Raw genomic sequence first — 23,725 nt, 5'->3', positions numbered from 1 at the left:
TGGATCCCATAGGCTTTAACCTTCATGACCAGTCTCCCATGTGGGACCTTATCAAAAGCCTTGCTAAAGTCCATAGACACTACATCGTACGCACTACCCTCATCGACCCTCGTGGTTACTTGCTCAAAAAATTCAATCAGGTTAGTCAAACACGATCTTCCCTTAACAAATCTGTGCTGACTGTCCTGAATTAATCCTTTCCGTTCCAAATGTAGATTTATCCTGCACTCTCTCTGTCTCTTGCCTTGCTGCTGCACTCTCTCTCTCTCGCCTTGTTCCTGCACACTCTCTCTCTCGCCTTCCTCCTGCACTCTCTCCCTCCCTCACCCTCTCTTCACACACTCTCTCGCCCTCCCTCTCACACTGTCTCTCTCCCTCTCACACTCTCTTTCTCTCCCTCCCTCCCTCACACTCTCTCTCGCTCACTCCCTCACCCTCCCTCTCTCACTCTCTCTCTCTCTCCCTCTCTCACACTCTCTCTCCCTCCCTCACACTCTCTCTCCCTCCCTCTCTCACACTCACTCTCCCTCCCTCACACACACTCTCTCTCTCACACTCGTTCTCCATCCCTCTCACACTTTCTCACTCTCCCTCCCTCACACACTCTCTCTCCCTCCCTCACACACTCTCTCTCCCTCCCTCACACACTCTCTCTCCCTCCCTTCTCACATTCTCTCTCCCCCTCCCTCACACACTCTCTCTCTCTCTCATTCTCTCTCCCTCCCTTCCTCACACACTCTCTCCCCCTCTCCCACACACACTCTCCTTCCTCCCACTCTCCCTCTCACTCACACTCTCTCTCCCTCCCTCACACACTCTCTCTCCTTCCCTCACACACTCTCTCAACTTCCCTCACACTCTTTCTCTCTCCCTCCCTCTCACATTCTCTTCCTCCTTCTCACACTATCTCTCCCTTCCTCCCTCACTTACACTCTCTCTCCCTCCCTCTTTCACTATCTCCCTCCCTCACACTCTCTCTCTCATTCTCTCCCTCCCTCCCTCACACATACTCTCTCTCCCTCCCTCACACACGCTCTCATTCCTCCCTCACACTCTCTCTCCCCTCTCTCTCCCTCCCTCTCACACTCTCCCTCCCCCTCACACACTCTCTCCCTCACATCCTCCCTCACAATCTCTCTACCTCCCTCACACACGCTCTCATTCCTCCCTCACACTCTCTCTCCCTCCCTCTCACACTCTCTCCCTCACATCCTCCCTCACAATCTCTCTACCTCCCTCACACACTCTCTCTCCCTCCCTCACACTCTCTCTCACCCTCCCTCTCACACACTCTCTCCCTCCCTCCCTCATTCTCTCTTCCTCCCTCCCTCATTTTCTCTCCTTCCCACACACACTCTCTCCCTCCCTCTCTCACACACGCTCGCCTTCCTCCCTCACACTCTCTCTCTATCTCTTTCTGCCTCACACTCTCTCTCCCCTCTCTCTCTCCCTCCCTCACACACCCTCTCTCTCTCTCTCTCCCTCCCTCTCTCTCTCCCTCCCTCCCTCACTCTCTCCCTCTCACACTCTCTCCCTCACACACTCTCTCTCTCTCCCTCCCTCCCTCACACACTCTCTCCCTCCCTCCTACCCTCACACACTCTCTTCCTCCCTCTTACACTCTCTCTGCCTCCCTCCCTCCCACACTCTCTCTCCCTCCCTCCCTCACACACTCTCTCTTCCTCCCTCTTACACTCTCTCTGCCTCCCTCCCTCCCACACTCTCTCTCTCTCCCTCCCTCCCTCACACACTCTCTCTGCCCCTCCCTCTCACACACTCTCTCTGCCCCTCCCTCTCACACACTCTCTCTCCCTCCCTCACAGTCTCTCTTTCTCTCTCTCTCTCTCCCTCACAATCTCTGTCTCTCACACACTTGCTCCCTCTTTCACACTCTCTCTCTCACACACACTTTCTCCCTCCCACCCCCACACACTCTCTCCCTACCTCCCCCTCTCTTTCTCTCTCTCACACTCCCTCCCACTCTCACACACACTCCCCCTCCCACACCCTCCCTCCCTCACACACACTCGCTCCCTCACACACGCCCGCTCTCCCTCCCACTCTCTCTCACTCCCTCACACTCTCCCCCTCCCTCCCACATACACCCTCCCTCACACTCTCTCCCTCCCTCACACTCTCTCCCTCCCTCAGACACTCCCTCCCTCCCACACACGCGCCCTCTTTCCCACACTCACACTCTCTCTCACACACACTCTATCTCTCTCTCCCTCTTTCACTCTCTCCCTGCCTTCCTCAGACACTCCCTCCCCTCCTCACACACACACTCGCCCTCTCTTCCTCTCACACTCTCAGTCCCACACGCTCTGTCTCCGTCCCTCCCACAATCCCTTCCTCACACTCTCTCCCTCCCTCTCCTTCCCACCCTTACAATCACTCGCCCTCTCTCCCTCACACTCTCTCTCTCACACATTCTCTCTCTCTCTCCCTCCCTCCGTCACACACATTCTCCCTCCCTCCCTCATTCACACTCTCTCTCTCTCTCTCCCTCCCTCCCTCACACTCACACACACTCTCTCTCTCCTCCCTCATTCACACACTCCTCGCTCCCTCCCTCACTCTCTCCCCCTCCCTCTCAGACTCTCTCTCTCCCTTTCTCATAATTTCTCTCCCCCCCCCCACACTCTCTCTCTCTCTCACACTCTCCCTCCTTCTCACTCTCCCTCCCTCACACTCTATCTATCTCTCCCACTTCCACACACACACACACTCTCTCTCCCTCCCTCAATACTCTCTCTGGCACACCATCCATCCCCACCACCCTCCCTCCCTCCTCACACACATCCCTCCCTCACACATCTCCCCCTCCCTCACTCACACAACTCTCCCTCCCCCTCACACCACCTCCCTCCCACTCTCACACTATCTCTCCTCCCTCTCTCTCACTATCTCTCCTCCCTCTCTCACACTATCTCTCCTCCCTCTCTCCACACTATCACCCCCCTCCCCACTCCCTCTCACTCCCCTCTCTCTCCCTCCCTCCCACTCTCTCTCCCCACCTCCCCTCACACACTCTCTCTACCCTCCCTCACACACTCTCTCTCTCCCTCCCTCACACACTCGCTCTCTCCTTCCTCCCTTACACACTTTCTCCCTCACACTCTCTCTCCCTCCCTCCCTCACAAACTCTCTCCCTCCCTTTCACCTCTCTCTCTCACTCCTTCTCACACTCTCTCTTCCCTCTCACACTCTCTCCCTCCCTCACACACTCTCTCCTCCCTCCTCACACACCTCTCCCCAATCCCTCACACACTTTCTCCCACCTCCCTCACACACTCTCCCCCTCCCTCACACACTCTCTCTCCCTCCATCCCTCACACCCACTCTCTCCCTCCTCCCTCACATCACTCTCTCTCTCTCTCCCTCCCTCACACTCTCCCTCCCTCTCTCACACTCTCTCCCTCCCTCACACTCTCCCTCCCTCACACACACACTCTCTCTCCCTCACACACACACTCTCTCCCTCCACACACACACTCTCTCTCTCTCCCTTACACTCTCTCACACACACACTCTCTCAAACTCTCTCCCTCACACTATCTCTCTCTCTCCCTTCCTCCCTCACACTCTCTCCCTCTCTCTCCCTCACACTCTCCCTCCCTCCCTCACACACTCACACTTTCTCTCACTCTCTTACTCCCTCCCCTCACACTCCCTCTCACACACACACTCTCACACTATCTCTCTCTCTCCCTCCCTCACACTCTCTCTTATTCTCCCTTCCTCTCACTCACTCTCTCCCTCCCTCACACACTCTCCCTCCCTCACACACTCTCCCTCCCTCACACTCTCCCTCCCTCCCTCACACTTTCTCTCACTCCCTCTCCCTCCCCTCACACACACACACTCTCTCACACTATCTCTCTCTCCCTCCCTCACACTCTCTCTCATTCTCCCTTCCTCTCACTCACTCTCTCCCTCCCTCACACACTCTCTCCCTCACACTCTCCCTCCCTCCCCCCTCTCACTCTCTCCCCCCTCTCACTCGCTCCCTCCCCCTCTCACATTCTCTCTCTCCCTCTCTCAAACTTTCTCCCTGCCTCACTGTCTCTCCCTTTCACACTCCCTCCCTTTCACTTTCTCCCCTTCCCCCTCCCTCTCTCATTCTCTCTCCCTCCCTCTCTCACTCACTTTCTCCCTCCCTCACACATGCTCTCTCTCACTCTCCCTCTTTCCCTCTCCTTCCCTCACACACCCTCTCTCTCCCTGCCTCCTTCCCTCACACTCTCTCTCTCCCTGCCTCCTTCCCTCACTCTCCCTCCGACACTCTCCCTCACACACACACACACTCCCTCCCACTTTCTCTCTCCTTCCCTCACACACACTCACGCCCTCTCTCTCCCTTCCTCCCTCCTTCCCTCACTCTCTCTCTCCCTCCCTCTCTCTCTCTCCTTCCCTCACATTCACTCTCTCACACACTCTCCCTCTCCCAGGCCCAGCCCCCTGCCATGGGGACCGTGTTGTGGCTCGGGCCGGAAGCACGTGGAGCGGCGCCGGGTGAGCTGGGGACGCCAGGCTCGGAAGCTGGGCCGCGGCGCGCGATGGACGGCGCTCGGGAGCTGGAGGTGTCGGTGCTGCGGGGATTGGAGCGGGAGGCCGGGGCTGGCGCTGGCGGAGCAGGTAAACCCGGGGCGAGGCGGGGGGGGGCGGTATAGCGGGTCTCCGGGCCGGGCCCCAGCACTCCGCGGCCCGGGGCGCCTCTCTCTCTCTCTCTCTCCCTGTGCGGGAGCAGCCCGGGCCTCTGTCACTCTCACACTTGCTCATGTCTGGGGTTTGCAGTGTCACTCACTCTAGTTTTATTATATTTATTTCATACTGATTTATTACAGTGACCATACATGTGGTGTCCTGGTCAATATTTATCCCTCAGTCAACATCACTAAAACACATTATCTGCTCATTATCACATTGCTGTCTGTGGGAGCTTGCTGTGCACAAATTGGCTGCTGCGTTGCCCACATTACAACAGTGACTATACTCCAAAAGTACTTCATTGGCTGTAAAGCGCTTTGAGATGTCTGGTGTTCGTGAAAGATAGAAACATAGAAAATAGGTTCAGGAGTAGGCCATTCGGCCCTTCGAGCCTGCACCACTATTCAATAAGATCATGGCTGATGATTCCCTCAGTACCCCTTTCCTGCTTTCTCTCCAGACCCCTTGATCCCTTTAGCCGTAAGGGCCATATCCAACTCCCTCTTGAATATATCCAATGAACTGGCATCAAAAACTCTGTGGCAGGGAATTCCACAGGTTAACAACTCTCTGAGTGAAGAAGTTTCTCCTCAACTCGGTCCTAAATGGCTTACCCCTTATCCTTGCACTGTGTCCCCTGGTTTTGGACTTCCCCAACATCGGGAACATTCTTCCTGCATCTAACCTGTCCAATCCCGTCAGAATTGTATATGTTTCTATGAGATCCCCACTCATCCTTCTAAACTCCAGTGAATAAAGGTCCAGTCGATCCAGTCTCTCCTCATAGATCAGTCCGCCATTCCAGGAATCAGTCTGGTGAACCTTCATTGCACTCCCTCAATAGCAAGAACGTCCTTCCTCAGATTCGGAGACCAAAACTGAACACAATATTCCAAGTTGAGGCCTCACCAAGGCCCTGTACAACTGCGTTCATACCTGTATGTTTTGCAGCATTAATAATCACTTTTAGCAGGTTTTTAAAGTTTTTGTAGTCTGCAGGTAATTGGGGTGTTGCTGATCTTTCTGCTCTGGAGCCTGGGTTTGAAAGTAGCCCAGGTACATGGACTAGAAAGTCTCTTCTTTCTATTGGGTGTCACGTGAAATGGATGTGAAAGTCTTAGAGAAGGTGCAGAAAAGATTGACGAGAATGGTTCCAGGGATGAGGAACTTCAAGAAAAGCAAAATACTGCGAATGCTGGAATCTGGAATAAAAACAGAAAATGCTGAAAATCTCAGCAGGTCAGGCAGCATCTGTGGAGAGGAAGCAGAGTTACCATTTCGGGTCGCTGACCCTTCGTCAGAACTGGAGAGTGTTTGAAAAGAATAGTTTCTTAATAAGCACTGAAAGGAGGAGGGGAACAAAAGGGAAGGTCTGTGATAGGTTGGAAGACAGGAGAGATTAGAGAGAAAAAAGGGATGATGGCCCAAATTCAAATAGTAATGCCAGGAGTTAGAAAAACATTCGTCGAGATAGGGTGTGAATGGTGGGATTATGACCAACTGCCATTAGAGACAAGGAGAAAAAAAGAAAGAAACAGGCTCTGGGGAAGGAGGGGGCCAAAAATTGGCAGCGGTTACTCTCTGAAATTTCTCAACTCGATGTTGAGTCCAGAAGGCTGTAAAGTGCCTAAACGAAAGAAGAGGTGCTGTTCCTCGAGCTTGTGTTGAGCTTCGTTGGAATAGTGGAGGAGACTGAGGACGGAGAGATAAGAGTGGTAATGGAGAATTAAAGTGACAGGCAACTGGAAGCTCAGGGTCACACTTGCGGACTGAACGGAGGTGCTCCGCAAAGCGGTCACCTTTGGTTGGCTTCCCCAATGTAGAGGAGACCACATCGTGAGCAGCGAATACAGTATACTAAATTGAAAGAAGTACAAGTAAATCACTGTTTCACCTGGAAGGAATATTTAGGGCTCTGGATAGCGGGGAGGAAGGAGGTAAAAGGGCAAGTGTTGCATCTCCTGCGCTTGCACAGAAAGGTGCCATGGGCAGGGAAGTGGGTGCTGGGGGTAACTGCGGAATGGACCAGGATGTTGCGGAGGCAGCGATCCCGTCAGAATGCTGGGAGGGGAGGGGAGGATGTGATTGGTGGTGGGATCACGCTGGAGGTGGTGGAAATAGCGGAGGATGATCCATTGAACGTGGAGGCTGGTGCGGTGAAAGGTGAGGACAAGAGGAACCCTGTCATGGTTCTGAGATGGAGGGGAAGGGGTGAGAGCAGAGGTGCTGGAAAGAGAATAGACACGGTTAAGGGCCATGTTAACCACGGTGGAGGGGAATCCTCTGTTGAAGAAAAAAGAAGACATGTCAGAAACATTAGTGTAAAAGGTGGCGTCGTCAGAGTAGATACGATGGACATGGAGAAACTGGGAGAATGGAATGGAGTCCTTACAGGATCCGGGGTGGGAGGAAGTGTAGCCTAACATTTGTGGTTGGGAAAATGTTGGAGTCCATTATTAAAGAAACAGTAGCAGGACATTTGGAAAAGCAAAATTCGGTCAGGCAGAGTCAGCATGGATTTATGAAGGGGAAGTCATGTTTGACAAATTTGCTGGAGTTCTTTGAGGATGTAACGAACAGGGTGGATAAAGGGGAACCAGTGGATGTGGTGTATTTAGACTTCCAGAAGGCATTTGACAAGGTGCCATATAAAAGGTTACTGCACAAGGTAAAAGTTCACGGGGTTGGGGGGAATATATTCGTATGCATAGAGGATTGGCTAACTAACAGAGAACAGAGTGTCGGGATAAATGGGTCATTCTCTGGTTGGCAACCAGTAACTAGTGGGCTGCCGCAGGGATCAGTGCTGGGACCCCAACTATTTACAATCTATATTAATGACTTGGAAGAAGGGACTGAGTGTAATGTAGCCAAGTTTGCTGATGATACAAAGATGGGAGGAAAAGCAATGTGTGAGGAGGACATAAAAAATCTGCAAAAGGGCACAGACAGGTTAAGTGAATGGGCAAAAATTTGGCAGATGGGGTATAATGTTGGAAAGTGTGAGGTCATGCACTTTGGCAGAAAAAAATCAAAGAGCAAGTTATTATTTAAATGGAGAAAAATTGCAAAGTGCCACAGTACACTGGGCACGGGGGTACTTGGACATGAAACACAAAAGGTTAGTATGCAGGTACAGCAAGTGATCAGGAAGGCCAATGGTATCTTGGCCTTTATTGCAAAGGGGATGGAGTATAAAAGCAGGGAAATCTTACTACAGCTATATAAGGTATTGGTGAGGCCACACCTGGAATACTGCGTGCAGTTTTGATTTCCATATTTACGAAAGGATACACTTGCTTTGGAGGCAGTTCAGAGAAGGTTCACTAGGTTGATTCCGGAGATGAGGGGGTTGACTTATGAGAAATGGTTGAGTAGATTGGGCCTCTACTCATTGGAATTCAGAAGAATGAGAGGTGATCTTATCGAAACGTATAAGATTATGGTGGGCTTGACAAGGTGGATGCAGAGAGGATGTTTCCACTGATGGGGGCGACTAGAACTAGAGGGCATGATCTTAGAATAAGGGGCCCCCCATTTAAAACAGAGATGAGGAGAAATTTATTTTCTGAGGGTTGTAAATTTGTGGAATTCGCTGCCTCAGAGAGCTGTGGAAGCTGGGACATTGAATAAATTTAAGACAGAAATAGACAGTTTCTTAAACGATAAGGGGTTATGGGGAGTGGGTGGGGAAGTGGAGCTGAGTCCATGATCAGATCAGCCATGATCTTATTGAATGGAGGACCAGGCTCGAGGAGCCCTATGGCCTACTCGTGCTACTATTTCTTATGTTCTTATGCAGTTCAGGTAGATGTGGGAGTCAGTGGGCTTATAGTGAATACTGGTCGAAAGCCTATCCCCAGAGATGGAGACGGAGAAGTCGAGGAAGGGAAGGGAAGAGTCGGAGATGAACCATGTGAAGATGAGGGAAGGATGGAAATTGGATGCAAAGTGAATGAAATTTTCAAGTTCAGGGGCGAGAGCAGGAAACGGCACCGATACAGTCATCAACGTACCGGAAAAAAAGGTGAGGGAGGGGGCCCGAGTAGGACTGGAACAAAGAATGTTCCATATATCCCATGAAAAGGCAGGCTTCGCTAGGACACATGCGGGTTCCCATAGCAACACCTTTAATTTGGAGGAAGCGAGTGGAGTTAAAGGAGAAATTGTTCAATGTGAGAACAAGATCAGCCAGGTGAAGGAGGAAGGTGGATGGGGATTGGTTGGGCCTCTGCTCGAGGAAGAAGCGGAGCGCCCTCAGGCCATCCTGGTGGGGGATGGAAGTGCAGAGGGATTGGACATCCATGGTGAAAAGGAGACGGTTGGGGCCGGGAAACTGTTAACGTGACGGAGGCCGTCGGAGGAGTCACGGATGTAGGTGGGAAGAGAGTGGACAAGGGGAGAAAAAATAGAGTCGAGATAGGAAGAAATAAGTTCTGTGGAGCTCGAACAGGCTGAAATGATGGGTCTACCGGGGCAGCCCTGTTTGTGGATCTTGGGAAGGAGGTAGAAGTGGGCTGTGCGGGGTTGGGGAAGTATGAGGTTTGTAGCTGTGGAGGGAAGATCTCCAGAGGAGATGAGGTCAGTGACGGCCTGGGAAATTATGAGGAACTTCAGTTACATGGATAGACTGGAGAAGCTGGGGTTGTTCTCAGGGCAGAGAAGATTGAGAGGAGATTTGATAGAGCTGTTCAAAATCATGAGGGCTCCAGACAGAGCAGAATAGAGAGAAACTGTTCCCATTGGCACCAGGGTCGAGAACCAGAGGACACAGATTTAAGGTGATTGGCAAAAAAACCAAAGGCAACAGGAGGAAAAATTTTTTTATGCAGCGACTGGTTAGAATCTGGAATGCACTGCCTGAGAGGGTGGTGGAGGCAGACTCAAATGTGGCTTTCAAAAGGGAATTAGGTAAGTACCTGAAGGAAAAGATTTTTGCAGGGCTATGGGGAAAGGTGGGGGAGTGGGACTAGCTGAAAGTGCTCTTGCAGAGAGCCACCACAGGCTTGATGGGTCGAATGGCTGCTTTCTGTGCTGTAACCATTCTATGGGCCCAAGTTTCCACAAGAAAAAAAACGGGCGCCCCTCCGGCGCCTAAAAAAAAATCCTCGGTATTCTCCACCTACTTACAGGTCCTCTGGCCCTCGGCGCAGCCAGCACGAGCTGTGGGGAGGGCGGAGCCATGTCCCGGCGCTGAAAACAGTGCCGGGACCTCTGCACATGCGCGCTACAGTGGGCACGCAAGTGCAGTAGCTCCAGGCGCCGAACTGTGTGGGAGGGGCCCGAAGCACGCAGCCCCTAGCCCTGGCTGAATGGCCTCACTGGGGCTGCGTGAATAAGGCTCCTCCCACGGCCAGCTCCTGCTTCCCGCCCCCGACAAGACCCGACACCCGCTCCCCCCCCCCCCCCCCCCCGACCCGACCCCCGCTCCCCCGCCGACCAGACCCGACACCTGCTCCACCCCCCACCGGCCTGACACCCGCTCCCCCCCGCCCCGACCCAACACCCGCTCCCCGCCCCGACCCGATACCCGCTCCCCCCCTCTCTCTCCCCCACCCCCCCCCGCTCTCCCCCTCTCTCTCCCTCCCCCCGCTCTCTCTCTCCCCCCCCCCCCCGCTCTCTCTCTCCCCCCCCCCCGCTCTCTCTCTCTCCCTCCCTCCTCCCGCTCTCTCTCTCTCCCTCCCTCCCTCCTCTCTCTCCCTCCCTCCTCTCTCTCCCTCCCTCCTCTCTCTCCCTCCCTCCCTCCCTCCCTCCCTCCCTCCCTCCCTCCCTCTCTCTCTCTCTCTCTCCCTCCCTCCCTCCCTCCCTCTCTCTCTCTCTCTCCCTCCCTCCCTCCCTCCCTCCCTCTCTCTCTCTCCCTCCCTCTCTCCCCCCTCCTCTCTCTCTTTCCCTCCCTCTCTCTCTCTCCCCCTCCCGCTGAGCGGCACGAACGGCTGCAGAATTCTCCCTGGCTGAAGCACTTTCACACAGGTAGGAAGATGGTTTATTTAATCTTTTCTTGGCTTATAAATGTTTATTCAGGTTGGATTTATTTGTATAATATTTGTAGAAGTATAAATAAGGATTTATTGTCGAATTTAATGAGTTCCCTTCCCCCCCCACTCCCCCCCCACCTCGTTCTGGACGCCTAATTTGTAACCTACGCCTGATTTTTTAATGTGTAGAACAGGTTTTTTCAGTTCTACAAAAATCTTCACTGGCTCCATTCTACTTTAGTTTGGAGTACATTTTCACTGTGGAAACTTTCAAATCAGGTGTCAGTGGCCGGACACGCCCCCTTTTGAAGAAAAAATTCTGTTCTAAACTAGAACTGTTCTACCTGACTAGAACTGCAGAAAAAAAAATGTGGAGAATTGCGATTTCTAAAATAGTCCGTTCTCCACCAGTTGCTCCTAAAAATCAGGCGCGAATCATGTGGAAACTTGGGCCCTATGATTCTATTCTATGATTCTATGAAGGATTAGTGAATCGTATTGCGAGTTTATTGAAAAATCATTTGTGGTTAACAGGGAAATTCTCTGACCAGTGCACAGTATTGTAAATACAGTTGAAGGAAAGAAGGACTTTGCATCTATATCGCATCTTGGGCCCAAAATTTCACATTGCCTTTCTTTGGCGTATCTAAGATTAACGGCCCATTTTTTAAGAAGTAGCGGCAAAATAAATTTCCGAAATTTTGCATTTTTCTGTTTGAATTTGGTGCCGCAATTTGGGTTCTGTGGGTGGGGCTAATTGATAGCGCCGAAAAACTGAGGCCCTGTTCTACGCATGCCCAAGCATTTAGGTTTCCAGGGTAACGTGTAATTGTACAGCTTTACTCTGTAGCTAACCCGTGCTGATTTTTCCTGTGCGTTAGGGAAATTGATGGGATTGAAGGCCAATATATCCCCGGGGCCTGATAGTCTGCATCCCACAGTACTTAAGGAAGTGATTCTAGAAATAGTGGATGCATTGGTGGTCATTTTCCAACATTCTATAGACTCTGGATCAGTTCCTATGGACTGGAGGGTAGCTAATGTAACCCCACTTTTTAACAAAGGAGGGAGAGAGAAAACAGGGAATTATAGACCAGGAAGCCTGACATTGGTAGTGGGGAAAATGTTGGAATCAGTTATTAAAGATGTAATAGCAGCGCATTTGGAAAGCAGTGACAGGATCGGTCCAAGTCAGTATGGATTTATGAAAGGGAAATCATGCTTGACAAATCTTCTAGAATTTTTTGAGGATGTAACTAGTAGAGTGGACAAGGGAGAACCAGTGGATGTGGTGTATTTGGACTTTCAAAAGCTTTTGACAAGGTCCCACACAAGAGATTAGTGTGCAAGATTAAAGCACATGGTATTGGAGGTAATGTATTGACATGGATAGAGAATTGGTTGGCAGACAGGAAGTTAAGAGTAGGGATAAACAGGTCTTTTTCAGAATGGCAGGCAGTGACTAGTGGGGTACCACAAGGTTCAGTGCTGGGACCCCAGCTATTTACAATATACATTAATGATTTGGATGAAGGAATTGAATGTAATATCTCCAAGTTTGCAGATGACACTAAGCTGGATGGCAGTGTGAGCTTTGAGGAGGATGCTAAGAGGCTGCAGGGTGACTTGGACAGGCTAGGTGAGTGGGCAAATGCATAGCAGTTGCAGTATAATGTAGATAAATGTGAGGTTATCCACTTTAGTGGCAAAAACAGGAAGGCAGAATATTATCTGAATGGTGACAGATTAGGAAAAGGGGAGGTGCAACGAGACCTGGGTGTCATGGTACATCAGTCATTGAAAGTTGGCATGCTGGTACAGCAGGCGGTGAAGAAGGCAAATGGCATGTTGGCCTTCATAGTGAAAGGATTTGAGTATTGAGAGAGTGCAGTGAAGGTTCACCAGACTGATTCCCGGGATGGCAGGACTGACATATTAGGAGAGACTGGATCGACTGGGCCTGTATTCACTGGAGTTTAGAAGAATGAGAGGGGATGTCATAGAAACATATAAAATTCTGACGGCATTGGACAGGTTAGAGGCAGGAAGAATGTTCCCAATGTTGGGGAAGTCCAGAACCAGGGGTCACAGTCTAAGGATAAGGAGTAAGCCATTTAGGACCGAGATGAGGAGAAACTTCTTCACTCAGAGAGTTGTTAACCTGTGGCATTCTCTACCGCAGAAAGTTGTTGAGACCAGTTCGTTAGATATATTCAAAAGGGAGTTAGATATGGCTCTTACGGCTAAAGGGATCAAGGGGTATGGAGTGAAAGCAGGAAAGGGGTACTGAGGTTGAATGATCAGCCATGATCTCATTGAATGATGGTGCAGGCTCGAAGGGCTGAATGGCCTACTCCTGCAGCTGTTTTCTATGTTTCTATAACCCGCTGAGATTTCCAGCATTTTAAGAACATAAGAACATAAGAATTAGGAACAGGAGTAGGCCACCTAGCCCCTCGAGCCTGCTCCGCCATTCAACAAGATCATAGTTGATCTGGCCGTGGACTCAGTTCCACTTACCCGTCCGTCCCTATCCCTGGCCAAATGAATCCCCGCTGCCGCCCCTCTCCCTGGCTTGGCTTCCACCTACCGCTGGGCTTCTTTGGAATCCGAGTGCCGAGCTCCTGTGTCCGGCCGAGGGAGCGATCCTGCTGGCTGGCACTCCGACCTTATGTGCCTCGAACCTGGTGAGCAACGGTTGAACTTCAACTCGCAATTTACTGCAAGTTTCTCTTTTCCCTCCATACACAAAGAAACATTTTTAATTAGTTTGGATATAATATAAGTCTTGTTTCCTCCCTCCAAGACCTATAACTCAGCTCCGATAAACAAGATGGCGTCTGTAACGCCGATTTCTATCTGACTCCAACTTGTAAGGTAAGGTTTTACAAAACGGTCCCCAGTGCTGTTTTTGGAAGCATCTTTATTGGCGAAACTCGCAAAAATGGCATCATGGGTGGGTTTGACCCCGAGTGATGTCATAAAAACGTTAACAAAAAAAAACGCGGCCGTTACCTGTTAATGACAAAACTTGCAAAATTAAGTTAGCTCTAAAAAAAACACTGATGCTCTGTACCTCCAAAAATTTGGTACTAAATGGCGAATTTTGGGCCTATATATCCTCAGGATGTTCGAAGGTGCTTCACAGCTAGTGGATATGTTTTGAAGTGCAGTCATTGGTGTCATGCAGGCAGCTACAGCAGTCTGTTTGTGCACTGCAAGATCCCACAAACAACAAATGCGTGATCCGATAACCTGTATATCTCCTTTTTCTGTCTCTGTGTACATTTTTGTCTATTTATGCCTCTGTGAAGCACCTTTGGGATGTTTCTTTATGCTAAAGGCTCATTATAAATGCAAGTTGTTTTTGTGTTAGTTCCTCGATTCCGAGGGACTGCCTATGATGATGATGATGATGATGAGTTGATGGAGAAGTGTGGGCCAGGCCATCAGGAGAACTCCTAGTGCTTTTGTGAACAGTGCCTTGGGATCTTTTACAGCCACCTGAACTGGCACATGAGACCTGTTTTACACTTCAGCCAAAGGATGCATTTCTGACACTGTGGCACTCCCTTAGTACTGCAATGCAGTTAAAGAAAGAACTTGCATTTCATGTCCACAGTATGTCCCGAAATGCTTTACAGCCAGTGGATTATTTTGAAGACTAGACACTGTTACATAGGCTAACATGGCAGCTAATTTACACACAGCAATGACTAGTTAATCTGTTTGGGTAGTGTCAGCTGAGGGCTAAATTTTAGGCATAGGGTGAACATTGCTGCTCTTTGAAAGGTACCATGGTATTGTTTATGTTCACCAAAATAAGTAGACTCAATTTAATGTCTCATCAGAAAGATGAATTTTCGCCACCATTCTGTGCCGTTTTTTTGGCCTACTCTTTTTTTGGAGCAGACTAAAATCTGCAAGTTTCGCCACAGTTTCTGCACCATTCTAAAGTCGGTACGTCCGATTTTTTTTCGTTCCCAATTTTTTTGACGTCACTGGGGGCCGAACCTGCCGGGTGAGCTATTCCTGGCCATTTAAGCGAGTTTTTTTCTAAAATGGCACACAGCACCCTTCTGAAAAACCTTACCTACACTTAAGGAAATCGGCGCAGAAAAGAAAAAATCAATGGAGAGAAGAACCATTGTTTCAGCAGAGCTGAAGACACGGCACCTTTCGGCCCAGGATAGAAGCGGGCTGGTGTGGGGGCCTTTCGGCCCAGGATAGAAGTGGGCTGGTGTGGGGGCCTTTCGGCCCAGGATAGAAGCGGGCTGATGTGGGGGCCTTTCGGCCCAGGATAGAAGTGGGCTGGTGTGGGGGCCTTTTGGCCCAGGATAGAAGCGGGCTGGTGTGGGGGCATTTTGGCCCAGGATAGAAGCGGGCTAATGTGGGGGCCTTTCGGCCCAGGATAGAAGTGGGCTGGTGTGGGGGCCTTTCGGCCCAGGATAGAAGTGGGCTGGTGTGGGGGCCTTTCGGCCCAGGATAGAAGCAGGCTAATGCGGGGGCCCTTCGGCTCAGGATAGAAGCGGGCTAATGTGGGGGCCCTACGGCCCAGGATAGAAGCGGGCTAATGCGGGGGCCTTTTGGCCCAGGATAGAAGCGGGCTGGTGTGGGGGCCTTTCGGCCCAGGATAGAAGTGGGCTGGTGTGGGGGCCTTTCGGCCCAGGATAGAAGCAGGCTAATGCGGGGGCCCTTCGGCTCAGGATAGAAGCGGGCTAATGCGGGGGCCTTTCGGCCCAGGATAGAAGCAGGCTAATGCGGGGGCCCTTCGGCTCAGGATAGAAGCGGGCTAATGCGGGGGCCTTTCGTCCCAGGATAGAAGCGGGCTGGTGTGGGGGCCTTTCGGCCCAGGATAGAAGCGGACTGGTGTGGGGGCCTTTCGGCCCAGGATAGAAGCAGGCTGATGTGGGGGCCTTTCGGCCCAGGATAGAAGCGGACTGGTGTGGGGGCCTTTCGGCCCAGGATAGAAGCGGGCTGGTGTGGGGGCCTTTCGGCCCAGGATAGAAGCGGGCTGGTGTGGGGGCCTTTTGGCCCAGGATAGAAGCAGGCTAATGCGGGGGCCCTTCGGCTCAGGATAGAAGCGGACTGGTGTGGGGGCCTTTCGGCCCAGGATAGAAGCAGGCTGGTGTGGGGGCCTTTCGGCCCAGGATAGAAGCGGGCTGGTGTGGGGGCCTTTCGGCCCAGGATAGAAGCAGGCTGGTGTAGGGGCCTTTTGGCCCAGGATAGAAGCAGGCTGGTGTGTGGGCCTTTTGGCCCAGGATAGAAGTGGGCTGGTGTGGGAGCCTTTTGGCCCAGGATAGAAGTGGGCTGGTGTGGGAGCCTTTCGGCCCAGGATAGAAGTGGGCTGATGTGGGGGCCTTTTGGCCCAGGATAGAAGCGGGCTGGTGTGAGGGCCTTTCGGCCCAGGATAGAAAGGGGGGGGGGGGGGTGGCATTAAGTGGTCATGGTTGAGTTTACAAAGAGACAAATCAATTTAAAAAAATTAGGCTCTTGGAATGCTTATAACTGTTATGAAAATAGAAGTTCTTGGGGAGAGAAAAATCAGCAATGACACTGCAGAATAAATTCAACGTCTCTCGTTACCCTGGCAACCCCAGTTTTACGGCACAGACCTTAAGCTCCACCCACAGAGCTTAAGGACATTTGCGCTGCTCCATAATGAAGGGTTATGCCGGCGAAACTTGGAACTTTTTTTTTGGCGTAGCCGGGCCACTCAAACATCGGACGTACCTCGACAACTGCGCTAAAAAAAGTCCATGTGGAATTTTGGGCTCAGTGTCTCCACCAATGCAGCACTCCCTCAGTACTGCACAGATGTCTCAGCACAGGTTATGTGCCCTAGTCTTGAAATGGGGCTTGAACCCACGACCCTCTTATTCAAGACATGAGAGTGCTGCTGTATGTGAAATGTACTTGTTAAGTGTTCCAGTCTCTGAAAGCTCATTACCAAAGAGTTGCTGATGCTTAAATGTTTGTTCCTTCACTGCCTCAACCCCTCCATCTTCATGTCTTCGTTACTTTGACGATCTGGTGTGCTCCAGAGCTCCATCCTCGTTTCCTTCCCTGTTCATAATCTGCATGCTCTTCCTCAGTGCCATCATCTGCAAGCACAGTGTTTAGCTTCTAAGCATACATTGTTGACTCCCATTTTTTTTTCAGTCATGTACATTCAACTGGAAACAAAATGCAGCATAAACAATTCCTTCCTTAAGGTCTGCACAGCAGGAATGAGATCATCATCATAGGCAGTCCCTCGGAATCGAGGAAGACTTGCTTCCACTCTAAAAATGAGTCCTTAGGTGGCTGAACAGTCCAATACGAGAACCACAGTCCCTGTCACGTGGGACAGATAGTCGTTGAGGGAAAGGGTGGGTGGGACAGGTTTGCCGCACTCTTTCCGCTGCCTGCACTTGATTTCTGCACGCTCTCGGCGATGAGACTCGAGGTGCTCAGCGCCCTCCTGGATGCACTTCCTCCACTCAGGGCGGTCTTTGGCCAGGGACTCCCAGGTATTGGTGGGGATGTTGTACTTTTTCAGGGAGGCTTTGAGGGTGTCCCTGTAACGTTTCCTCTGCCCACCTTTGGTTCGATTGCCATGAAGGAATTCCGAGTAGAGCAGTTGCTTTGGGAGTCTCGTGTCTGGCATGCGAACGATGTGGCCTGCCCAGCGGAGCTGATCAAGTGTGGTCAGTGCTTCAATGCTGGGGATGTTGGCCTGGTCGAGGACGCTAATGCTGGTGCGTCTGTCCTCCCAGGGGATTTGTAGGATCTTGCGGAGGCATCGTTGGTGGTATTTCTCCAGCGAGTTGAGGTGTAGAAACATAGAAACATAGAAAATAGGTGCAGGAGTAGGCCATTCGGCCCTTCGAGTCTGCACCACCATTTAATAAGATCATGACTGATCATTCACCTCAGTCCCCCTTTCCTACTTTCTCTCCATATCCCTTTAGCCGTAAGGGCCATATCTAACTCCCTCTTGAATATATCTAACGAACTGGCATCAACAACTCTCTGCAGTAGAGAATTCCACAGGTTAACAACTCTCTGAGTGAAGAGGTTTCTCTTCATCTTGGTCCTAAATGGCTTACCCCTTATCCTTAGACTGTGACCCCTGGTTCTGGACTTCCACAACATCAGGCTCAGTGCTGGGACCCCAGCTCTTTACAGTGTGCATTGACGGTTTGGATGAGGGAATTGTGTGTGGTATCTCCGGGTTTGCGGATGACACTGGACTGGGTGGCGGTGTGGGCTGTGGGGAGGGTGCTGTGGGGTGGCTTGGGCGGGTTGGGTGGGTGGGCGGATGCTAGGCAGATGCAGTGTGGTGTGGATAGATGTGAGTTTGTACATTTTGGGGGCAAAAACACGAGGACGGATTGTTGTCTGGGTGGCGGTGGATTGGGAGGGGGGAAGGTGCGGCGAGACCTGGGTGTCATGGTTCATCGGTCACTGGGAGTGGGCGTGCGGGTGCAGCAGGCGGTGGGGAGGGAAAATAGTATGCTGGCCTTCGTGGCTGGGGGATTTGAGTGCAGGAGCAGGGAGGTCTTACTACAGTTGTACAGGGCCTTAGTGAGGTCTCACCTGGAATGTTGTGTTCGGTTTTGGTCTCCAGATTTGAGGAGGGACGTTCTTGCTGTTGAGGGGGTGCAGCGAAGGTTCACCAGACTGATTCCAGGGATGGCTGGACTGTCATGTGGGGAGAGACTGCATCAACTGGGCCTTTGTTCGCTGGAGTTTGGAGGGATGAAGGGGGATCTCATTGAAACCTATGGGATTCTGGCAGGACTGGACAGGTTGGATGCGGGCGGGGGGGGGGGGGGGTGTTCCCGATGTTGGGGAGGTCCAGGACCAGGGGACATGGTCTTGGGATGGGGGGTGGGCCATTTGGGACTGGGGTGGGGGGAGGCTTCTTCACTCTGAGAGTTGTTGGCCTGTGGAGTTCCCTGCCGCGGAGAGTTGTTGATGCCAGTTCATTGGATGTATTCGGTAGAGAGTTGGATGTGGCCCTTGCAGGTGGGGGAATCGGGGGTTGTGGAGTGGGGGCAGGAAAGGGGTGCTGAGGGAACGATCAGCCATGATCATATTGAATGGCGGTGCAGGCTCGAAGGGCCGAATGGCCTACTCCTGACCTATTTTCTATGTTTCTACCTGCATCTAACCTGTCCAGTCCCATCAGAATTTTATATGTTTCTATGAGATCTCCTCTCATTCTTCTAAACTCCACTGAATACAGGCCCAGTCAATCCAGTCTCTCCTCATATGTCAGTCCTGCCATCCCAGGAATCAGGCTGGTGAACCTTCGCTGCACTCCCTCAATAGCAAGAACGTCCTTCCTCAGATTAGGAGACCAAAACTGAACACAATATTCCAGGTGAGGCCTCACCAAGGTCCTGTACAACTGCTGTAAGACCTCCCTGCTCCGATACTCAAATCCCCTAGCTATGAAGGCCAACATGTCTATTGTACATGGTCCATGTCTCTGAGCCATACAGGAGGGCGGGTATTATTACAGCCCTGTAGACCATGAGCTTGGTGGCAGTTTTGAGGGCCTGGTCTTCAAACACTCTTTTCCTCAGGTGGCCGAAGGCTGCACTGGAGGCAGTGTGAATCTCGTCGACTTGTTGATAAGAGGCTCCCGAGGTATGGGAAGTGGTCCATGTTGTCCAGGGCCGAGCCGTGGATCTTGATGACTGGGGGGCAGTGCTGTGCGGCGAGGACAGGCTGGTGGAGTACCTTTGTCTTACGGATGTTCAGCGTAAGGCCCATGCTTTCGTACGCCTCAGTAAATACATCGACTATGTCCCGGAGTGCAGCCTCTGCATGTGCGCAGACACAGGCATTGTCCGCGTACTGTAGCTCGATGACAGAGGTTGGGGTGGTCTTGGACCTGGCCTGGAGATGGCCAAGGTTGAACAGGTTCCCACTGGTTCTGTAGTATAGTTCCACTCCAGCGGGGAGCTTGTTGACTGTGAGATGGAGCATGGCAGCGAGGAAGATTGAGAAGAGGGTTGGGGCGATGATGCAGTCCCGTTTGACCCCGGTCCGGACGTGGATTGGGTCTGTGATGGATCCGTTGGTAAGGATCACGGCCTGCATGTCGTCGTGGAGCAGGCGGAGGATGGTGACGAACTTTTGGGGGCATCTGAAACGGAGGAAGACGCTCCATTGACCTTCGCGGTTGACCGTGTCAAAGGCCTTTGTAAGGTCAAAGAAGGCCATGTATAAGGGCTGGCGCTGTTCCCTGCATTTTTCCTGCAGCTGTCGCGCTGCAAAAATCATGTCCGTTGTGCCCCGTAGGGGACGAAATCCCCACTGTGACTCTAGGAGGAGCACCTCAGCCACAGGGAGAAGATGGTTGAGGAGGACTCTCGTGACGACTTTCCCAGTGGCTGATAACAGGGAGATTCCTCTGTAGTTGCCGCAGTTGGACTTGTCCACTTTTTAAAAGATGGTCACGATCACTGCACCTCTGAGATCTCCCGGCATGCTCTCCTCTCTCCAGATGAGAGAGATGAGGTCATGTATTCGCGCCAGTAGTGCCTCTCCACCGTACTTTAGCGCCTCAGCAGGGATTCCATCCGCTCCCGTAACCTTGTTGTTCTTAAGCTGTCTTACGGCTATTCCTACCTCGTGCAGTGTTTGGGTTTTACTGAGATGGTGGCGGGTCGCATGCTGCGGGAGTTGAGAAGACTCGAGTCAAAGGCAGAGTCTCGGTTGAGGAGATCTTCGAAGTGCTCCTTCCAGCGGGCCCTGACTGCCTCGGTGTCCTTGATGAGTGTTTCCCTGTTCTTGGCCAGCAGTGGGGTTGGGGTCTTGGGGAGTTTGGACCGCATGTGGCCTTGACTGCAATGAAGAATCCTCGCACATCATGGCTGTCGGCCAATTGTTGTATCTCCTGTGCTTTCTCCATCCACCATCTGTTCTTTAGGTCCTGGGTTTTTTGTTGGACCTCAGCCTTGAGCCATCTGCAATGTTGCTTTGCAGCTCCCGAGTTGGTTGTTGTTTAAGGCTCAAAAATGCCCTGCGTTTGTGATCTATTAGCTCTTGGATCTCCTGATCATTCTCATCAAACCAGTCCTGGTGTTTCCTGGTTGAGTGACCGAGCGTCACTTTGCAGGCACTGGTTATGGAGGCCTGGAGGGCAGACCAAGCGCTGTGGGCATTCTGCGTCTCGGGGTCATTAAGGCACGCCAGGTTAGCTGTGAGGCGCTGACTGAATAGGGTTCTCTTAGTTGGGTCTTTAAGTCTTTGCTTCTGCTGCCCCCTTTGCTTTGGGGCTGTGTTGATATCAATGATGGATCGGATTAGGCGGTGGTCCGTCCAGCAGTCGTCAGCTCCTGTCATGACACGGGTGATGCGCACATCCTTGCGATCTCTGGCTCGCACGATGACATAGCGATGATGGACAACGGCGTCTGGGCCTTCCCCACAGGTGACTTCCTCCTCAATGACGACCGGATCCTCCTCCTCGATGATGGCTGGACCTCTCCTTCCCCACAGGTGACCTCCTTCTCAACGATGACTGGGTCCTCCTCTCCTACGACGGCGGTTGGCCTCCCCTCCTCCTTCAGCAACGACTGGAGCTCTCCTTCCCCACTGGTGACCTGGCCTCTTCTCCTCCTCCAGCACATGGTAAGTACCACGGCTGTGACCCCCCCTTGACCTTCCACTCTGAACCCCAGTGGGCCACTGTCCTTCCCAATGCATTTATATAGCACCTTTCATGACCTCAGGACGTCCCAAAGCGCTTTACAGCCAATGAAATACTTTTTTCGAAGTGCAGTCACTGTTGTAATGTAGGAAACGCAGCAGCTCCCACATACAGCAATGTGATGATGACCAGATAATCTTTTTTCAGGAGAGATATAGCCCATAGAAACAACCAAATGAGGTGACATTTTGCAAAATTTCCTGTCCCCAAGAGATTAAATAAGCGGGCTCTGTTATGGTTTAGGCTTTTTTTAAACCCCTTTTCCTTGTGTGAACTGCCTGGTGAGATATTCTTTAAGTGGCCCCTTCCGATCTGAAACCTGTGTGTTTCACGCTCTGCTGTACTGAGTTACAGGATCAACAGTTAACCTAACACTGAAAATTGCACAAGATTTGCACAATGGCTCACGTCTGTTCGGTGACAGAAATGTCAATTGCCACCCCGCTTTGTAGTGGCTAAAACTACTGACTGAATTTATTTACAATCGCAAAAGTAAAGATGCAACAGAGGGCCACTCCGCAGGAAGTGATTTACAATACATACAACTAAAATAGCTGTTTAAGGAGCCTATTATCCCAGTCCTCTTAGGCAATCTCTTGCAATGACGCAGTGTTCTGTCATAATACGTAGGCTACCTGTTTGGAGTTGGATGCGCCCACAGATATGTCAGCAGCTCACCAGAGCTGCCGAGCACTGAAAGATTCTTTGCTTTTATGCTGAAGATTTAAAATACATTTTGATGAACATCATCCCTGACAGCCAACTCTGATGAGCGTACAGATCATACACAGGTAACAAGGAAGTTGGTTAATAAGTACCGATGGCCACTTTGATTCCAGGAAATTATAACACAGTGGGCTATGTTATAGAAGGCCAGATTAACACATCACTCCAGTTATAAAATGCATTTTCCTGTCTTGAGTGCTACTGATGAGGGAACATGTACATTGGCATCTCAAACACATCCCCTCAAAGAGACTCATTATCTTAAGCAGTTTATGATCATGGGGTTATAACTGAGATAACAAAGTTAGTGGATTCCAGCACAGAGCTGTATTTCCTTAACTTCTGATAGATTAACTGATAGATTAACTGATAAGGGAATAAGGGGTTATGGGGAGCGGGCAGGAAAGTGGAGCTGAGTCCATGATCGGATCAGCCGTGATCGTATTAAATGGCGGAGCAGGCTCGAGGGGCTGTATGGCCTACTCCTGCTATTTTTTATACTCTTGGGTAGATACGTACATACAAACCTTTATAGTCTAACAGGGCAGTAGTTCCATTTTTAATGTAGGGTGGAGTCCATGATTGGGACGATGGTCTGTGAGAACATAAGAAATAGGAGCAGGAGTAGGCCATACGGCCCCTTGAATCTGCTCCACCATTCAATAAGATCATGGCTGAACTTCTACATCAGCTCCACTTTCCCGCCCGATCCCCATAGGAATGGCTTCACAGGGCATGTTCTTATTTCAGGCACATTCTTAGAAACACACACATGTTTTTCAAAATCCCTTTTACTTTGTGTTGCCAGAAAATATGTGCTTTATTGACGACATGGCCAATGAAAATGTTTACTTCCATTTCGCCCCAAATCTTAAAAAAGAAGGAGCAGGGGGATCTGGTTTGGCATTTCATATGTCTGCTTGTTCTTCGATGTAGATATATTACCTTAATAATAATGCTTTAATCAATTTGTAAAGTGATTTTGAACTGTCAGACACTTGGGATGTTTTTAAAAATTGGATGGTGCGGAGGGTTCGAGTACAGCGTGCTTTTACCTCTGAGACCGGGGGTCACATCTCGCCGAAACCTCCAAGGGTTTTGTGTGAGTGTGTTTGAGCAGTCTCAGAACAGTTCCTGGGGGACTGTTGCAGCAGCAGACTACCCACAGACTGGCTCTGAATTGGAAACTTCACCCAACCACAGGTTGGCTGTTGTGGGAAATTGAAAATCTACACTCCTGTTGTAAAGCTCGAGTGCGCTGTGAGAAGCTGGGGGCTAAGGGGGATTCTTGGTATGGAATCGAAGATCCTTCACTCTCTGCAGCGTCTGTGCAGGACCTGATCTGGGCACACTCGGTGTCCAGAAATAGAAATGCTGTTCCATTCCCCAGCAGTGGCATCCCTTCACCTTGATGTGCACGTAACAATCTATTAAATGAAGAAAGAAAAGCCTCCAGTAAATTCCTCTTTAGGCCTTAAATACAGACCTGTCACATCAATAACTTTGAAGGAGCTGTGTGCTATAAATGAGGTCTCACCAAGGCACAGTTTAACTGAAGGGTTCGCTGAAATGCTTACCCAGTGCATTTTCCGCCAGCTGGATC

The 23,725-nt window shown here is 51.1% G+C and overlaps 1 protein-coding gene across 2 annotated transcripts in view; it reads left to right on the top strand.

Annotated features, from left to right (window-relative positions):
* The first annotated feature begins 4,042 nt into the window (after positions 1 to 4,042).
* The window catches only part of ttc27 (tetratricopeptide repeat domain 27), a 282,247-nt gene continuing 262,564 nt past the window's right edge, over positions 4,043 to 23,725 (top strand). The window contains exon 1 of one of the 2 annotated variants that reach the window (XR_011595000.1): positions 4,043 to 4,638. Coding sequence is in view for 1 of the 2 variants with exons in the window: in XM_070889258.1 (XP_070745359.1) it covers positions 4,467 to 4,638 (172 nt within the window). In the remaining variant the exon portion in view is untranslated. The remainder of the gene's footprint in view (positions 4,639 to 23,725) is intronic. The other variant, XM_070889258.1, reaches the window with a different exon arrangement.

The sequence above is a fragment of the Pristiophorus japonicus genome, chromosome 9 (genome assembly GCF_044704955.1).
Source record: "Pristiophorus japonicus isolate sPriJap1 chromosome 9, sPriJap1.hap1, whole genome shotgun sequence".
Lineage (NCBI taxonomy): Eukaryota > Metazoa > Chordata > Chondrichthyes > Pristiophoridae > Pristiophorus > Pristiophorus japonicus.
The sequence above is the reverse complement of the archived record's forward strand: the minus strand, read 5'-3'. Positions and strand labels throughout refer to the sequence as shown.